The following is a 6000-nucleotide window of genomic DNA, read 5'->3' on the forward strand; positions in this document are numbered from 1 at the left end:
TTGGCTAAGAAAGAAGGCGTCCCATTTTGTACAGAGCCTCTATGTTCAGAGGATTGAATCCACTTGCTTCAGGAAATCATGTTTATTTAGGAACAAATTAGGTCATTGGAAAGTGACCTCATACACTACAGGTTTTGATTACTCACTGCTCTTTTCAGATACCATGTTTGTTTGTTTAAACTCCAATTACCCTGAATTGGTCCAAGATAATTATGGGCTCTGTCTGTTAAATCCAGCTTCAAAAGGAGCGTAATTCCAGTTGACAGCACTGTGACTCCAGGACCAGGAATCAGCCCTCAGAGCACTGTGAGAGGTGGCCCTGTGGCCTCTCCTCCAGCCTACCACTCTTGCTGCTGTTCTTAGAGTTGGTGGTCAATCGGCCTTCTCATGGTTGCTTCATTTGACCTTTTTGTGGTTGTTTGGGGGAGAAAAGTGAGACACTTGCCTCATCTTATAGTATATAATTAATGTGTTTCTTGGAACTCTGACAGTACGTTGGATTTTTGACATCAAAGAATGAGGTTACAAATCAAATTTAAAACAATAAATACACAAAAGTTTTATAAGTCTGCCGCCACAATATAAAGCATCACACTTTAAATAAGTAAACACCAATTTGCAAGCGCAGAATAAAAGTGGGGGCAGGTTTGCCAGGCCATAAATAGAGGATGGTCCTTGTGGCTGTCTCCAGTCGTCCCTAGAGACACCTGCACCAGGACAGGTACTTGAGCAGGTCCAGGTATAAATCTTCAGAGCTGGTTCTTTCATTATCCTCTTCAGAGCAGTTGCTCATCTTGCTCATTTCATGGCCATCCATAGCACTTAGCGCAGAGTTCTGGACTGGTGCTTACATACTTGGGGAAGGGATAAATCAAACAAGGCAAAAAACAAACAAACAAACAAAAAAAAAAAAACAAGGCAGTGGCCCTTGTATAAGGTGGCCCAACAGAGATCCTCCTTTGCCAGACTCCAACAAGACAGGATTAATATAACGATGGATGGGAAGGTTTGCAGAGGCCTGGCTAGAACCTTTGTGGGTAATGATGCTTTGTTTCCATTTGTCTTAAGTTGAGAAGAGAAGGAAAAACCTGCCCAGTCCACCAACCTGAGGGTGGGGTGCACTCAAGGCTCCATTCAGCAACCCCAACCTGGGCACTGTGGCTTTGCTCCTGCCCTGCCTTCTTAGACACATTTTGTCCTCTTTGTCCCCTGCTTCAGATATATCACCCTGCTCCCACAGCATTGGCCAGGTTTTCCCAGCACCAATCAGCTTTGCCACTCGCCAGTCTGGGATGTGGTGAGGTTACCTAGGAACCACCACAGGCTTAGGAATGTGGAACTGGGAGGGACAAGCCTGTTGGGAGTGATGGGCCCCTGATGGGGCATCAGCCAGCAGTATGTTTCATAGTCCTGCTCCCCTGGCATTTCCTCCCAATTTCAGAGTAGAAGGAGCATGGCTCGTTTTAGGAATTCTTTCTGCATGCAGGGAGCTTTTTTAAATGTCAGATTTCACCTAATTTAGGTGCATTGCCAGGGGTAGGGATTGGCAGTGTTTCTTCCCCTGTTCCCCCACCTACCGTGACTTGTCTGTTTCCTCTAGTTGGCTTATGGATTACCAGAAGCTTTTCTTCATTCTCTCATCCTGCTGGCAGAAGCAGCTGGAATTCAAATACCTAAACTGGGATTTTGGTGGATGGGCTTGTGGGGAACTTGGGGCCCAGGTTAAGAGACCAGGCATCTTCCTTGAAGGGTAGCACTGAGGCAGCCAACCTGTCCTTCCTTGTTTCCTTCCCAGGGGCTTTTCCTTCCATTGAAGAGATCCCCGAAAATGTGGTTCATGACCACGAGAAGAATGGCCTCCCTCGTCTCTCTTCCTTCAGCGATGCGGAAATTCAGAAGCGGTAGGAGTAGGTTCCTAAGGGGAGGGAGATTTTGGTAAAACCCGAGGCTTAGTTCTGCCCTTGCCATGCACTTCAGATTGTTCCAAGGACTACTGGGGGCTTTTGGTTTACATCGGTGAGAGGCAGCCAAGTATACACCCAGGGTTCAGTGCATTTAAATTCCTTCATGAAAAAAAAAAATCCTTCATGAGAATTTCAAAACATCTCCTCCACCCTTACCTTTATGCAGTCCATTAAAACAAAGGTTACACAATTTTCTTAATAGAAACGAGTAATTTTTTTTTTGTTCTCCTTTAGTTCTGCTAAGCTTTATGGACTCCTTACTGAATATGACCTTTAGATCATAGGAAAGGGATTTGGATTACAGAGGAACCCCACCTAGTTTTTTACCTTCTTCCAGAGGCCTTACCCCAACTTTCATGGTAGCTGCCCAGAGGACTGAACCTAACACAGGCCGAGAGAATCAGACCTCACTGATCACAGCAAGGGCAGAGACTCGGCATTTAAAAAATTACTTAGCTAGTAAATTGAAAACTTCTTTTTAGTAACTATGAAATGACCCTGCAGAACAAGGCTTAAAAGAAATCAGAATGTTGTTAAGGGCACCAAATGAACTTTGACTCCCTTGCTTTTTAGCCATTTGATTCTAATTTTTTCTGGTGCTGGTTATTTAGTCTTCCTGGTTTGTGCAAAACCTGTAGAACGCAGGTGTTAGATGCGGGATCAGAGAGCCTCCTGGGTCAGGGCCGTCCTGCTGCCCGCCTGAGCACTGACCTCATAGGGGCTTCCGTGATAGAAGACAAGTCCAGGTGTGCAGGGCCCTGATCTGGTCTCTGGCGGGGAGTGGGCACTGTCATGATGGCAGTGGTGATGTCACTGTTCTGTCAGCACCATCCCAGGCCGTCACGCTGCTGCCACTGCGCCAGCCCCGCCACTACTGGCAGCTACCCCGGGCCACCTTCCTGCCACCTGGAGCTAGCAGCCTCGCTCCCCACTTTCTCTTACCTACTCCGTGCTCTAGGTGGCCTTCCCCTGGCAATTGTAAATTGAACTTATACAGAGGTTTCCTAAAGTAACTTCCTCTGGCCTCCACTGTTCTGCCTCACTCAGGGTCCTGCCCTTAAATCAGTTCTCTGCCCAAGAACAAGACTTTTAAACCCCTTTGAAGTTTGGAAATACTTGAGTATCTGTTGAGATAAGTAGATGTCTTCACGGTGGCCCTCTGGGATGAAGAGTCCCGTGGCCTGGGACAGTTACGGTTCTGAGTCTCTATTTCCTCACTGTAAAATGGGTCAGTAACAGTCTGCTTCCGAAGGTGGGTGGGTGGACTCAGAAATGTGCGAAGCTCGCTCCTCACGGGAGGGCGAGTTCTAGCCACAGTGGCCGCAGCTGCTCCAGCAGACGCTCTTCCGTCGTCCCACCTCTCCCTGGTTATCACCAATGAGCATCAGCCTGACTGCTTGTTTATCTTCATTTTTTTCCTTAGCTTGAAAACATACTTCAAGTTTTTTATCGTAAGAGATCCCTTCGAAAGGCTGATTTCTGCGTTTAAGGATAAATTTGTTCACAATCCCCGCTTTGAGCCTTGGTACAGGCATGAGATTGCCCCTGGCATCATTAGGAAATACAGGAGGAACCGTACAGAGACCAGGGGCATCCAGTTTGAAGATTTTGTACGGTACCTGGGCGATCCAAACCACAGGTGGCTGGACCTTCAGTTTGGGGACCACATCATTCACTGGGTGACGTATGTTGAACTGTGCGCACCCTGCGAAATAAAGTACAGTGTAATTGGTCACCATGAGACCCTGGAGGACGATGCCCCATATATCTTAAAAGAAGCCGGCATAGACCACCTGGTGTCTTACCCCACCATCCCTCCGGGCATTACCGTGTATAATAAAACCAAGGTGGAGCGCTACTTTCTGGGCATCAGCAAACGAGACATCCGGCGCCTGTATGCACGTTTTGAAGGGGACTTTAAGCTCTTTGGGTATCAGAAGCCAGATTTTTTGCTAAACTAATGTGTAGAACTAATGTGAATTCAAATACCTTTTAGACCAGAGGCTAACCAGATGGGAGACGTGAGCACAGAAATGACATGTCCTCCATTCAACTCCTTCTGGAGACTCCGCAGCCTCCCATGGACCTGTGCATGCCTCGGCCAATGAAGCTGGACCCTGACCGTTACAACTTAGTTTGGACATCAGGTGCACTGAGGGCCCTGGCAGGTCCCCCCTCGGTCTCCTCCCAAGTTGATGCCATTAGAATTCTCTCTTCAGAACGTGAAAGGGACTGAACATCTGCAGTCTGACAGGCTGGGAGGAGAAATATATGGTGTAGGAGTCATTTCCCTCGGTTGTCAAAGAGGCAGACACACTGGCAGCTCCCCTAGAGGGTGGGTGGTCCTGCCCGTCACTAACGGATTGCAAGAGTGGCACCTGGCACTTTGAGGAGAGATAGAGAAACTAATGGTCTGCAAAAATCGCATGGGGCTAATACAGGATCAAATCTGGCTTTCATCTTAGCGCTGCTATCATCACAGAGGCAAACCATTCTTTCTTTCTAAGACTCTTTTGTTCCTGTGAAACTCAGAGGTGACCTGAGGGTACTTTTTGGCAGTCCATCTTTCCAGGATACATGCCTTGGTACTTCTAGTCTGTATTTCTGAACTGCGTGCTGAACAGTTGTCTCACTCACCCCGAGAGATGCAACTTAGGAAAGAGGGGAGTGTACATTCTTTCCACCTGAGGAAAGGAACATCGTGGGGGGCCTTACAGGATACGTAGCTTGGGAGAAGGGAGAGCTGGTTGGGTTCTGGCACTCCCACTGCGGTGGGTTTGAGCATGTCCATGCTGATTATTGTTCACCTCTTTGTCCTATCCGGAGGTGACAACACCCGTCTCTGGGGCTGTCCCTTGCGGCAGAGGCAACCATGGGCCACATGCCGGCACTGCAGAATCAATGCAGTGTTCACATGGCAGTTTCCATTCATCTCTGCCACATGCTCGCCACTGGACCCGATTCTGATAACACCATCATCCTGGACTATATGTTGGATAATCAAGTTCACCAGCAATAAAATCCTGGGCCGAGGCATCTTCCAGGCATGAAGGAGCAGGCCACAGCTGCTCTTTCAGATGTCGCCTGACAGCGAGGGCTCTTGAGATATAGGCCAGGTGTCCTTGTGAGAAGTCCTAAGTGCCCGACTCTGCGCAGTACCCACGAGCCCAGCTTTTCTTCCAGGCAGCCTCAACCTCCCCTTTCTCCAAATGGCTTCCTGAATTTGTAAATGTGAAAGTAAAAGAAAATAAAAAATATGTGCCAAACCTGACATGTGCTGCAGTTCTAGGGAAGGTGCTCTGTGGCCACACCTGGTCCTTAAGGCCTGGCAACAGTGATGGGTGGCTTGGGCCTGCTTAGATGGCTGCTGGTGACAGAACTGTGGAGGAGAAGCAAGACTCAAGTGTGACTGTTGGCATTGACGAAGGGCAGTCGATGTCGCCTTTCATCCTCAGCTGACACACAGAAGACGTAATATGAGTTATTTTTCTATGAAGTTTTAGCAAAGTCTTGTTAAAATCATTACATACCTAATGAGCTGATTACCTCCTTTCTATTTGAAACATAATAGCGTGAATAACGTATGTGAATTTAAGGCCCTAGAGTTAGTCCTAATTTATTTTTTTTTAAGATTTTATTTATTTATTCATGAGAAACACAGAGAGGGGGAGAGAGAGAGGCAGAGACACAGGCAGAGGAAGAAGGCTCCATGCAGGGAGCCCGATGTGGGACTTGATCCCAGGTCTCCAGGATCACGCCCTGGGCTGAAGGTGGCGCTAAACCGCTGGGCCACCCAGGCTGCCCGATTTAGTCCTAATTTAAAAAGGTATTTTCTTTTGGAAACAAAACACTGGGCCCTGGGGTGCCAGCCCCTACCCTCCTTACGCACCACCGCCCCCCCACCACCACACTTCTGGCATTTAGATTTAGGTCATTTTTGTCTAGCATTTGGTTCATTTTCCTAGCATTTTGCCAAGCAAACGGAGGCTGCCATCACATCTCCTGAGCACTCTACCGTGTGTCCAAAACCTGCATT

The 6000-nt window shown here is 47.9% G+C and overlaps 1 protein-coding gene across 5 annotated transcripts in view; it reads left to right on the forward strand.

The window, feature by feature from the left end:
* The window catches only part of CHST10 (carbohydrate sulfotransferase 10), a 29593-nt gene extending 24358 nt beyond the window's left edge, over nt 1–5235 (forward strand). For all 5 annotated transcript variants that reach the window (XM_077915028.1, XM_077915025.1, XM_077915026.1 and 2 more), the window contains 2 exons: nt 1796–1901; nt 3388–5235. In XM_077915028.1, coding sequence (XP_077771154.1) covers nt 1796–1901; nt 3388–3925 — 644 coding nt within the window. In that variant the 3' untranslated portion in view covers nt 3926–5235. The remainder of the gene's footprint in view (nt 1–1795; nt 1902–3387) is intronic.
* Nucleotides 5236–6000: the final 765 nt, after the last annotated feature.

The sequence above is a fragment of the Canis aureus genome, chromosome 11, assembly GCF_053574225.1.
Source record: "Canis aureus isolate CA01 chromosome 11, VMU_Caureus_v.1.0, whole genome shotgun sequence".
NCBI classification, from domain to species: domain Eukaryota; kingdom Metazoa; phylum Chordata; class Mammalia; order Carnivora; family Canidae; genus Canis; species Canis aureus.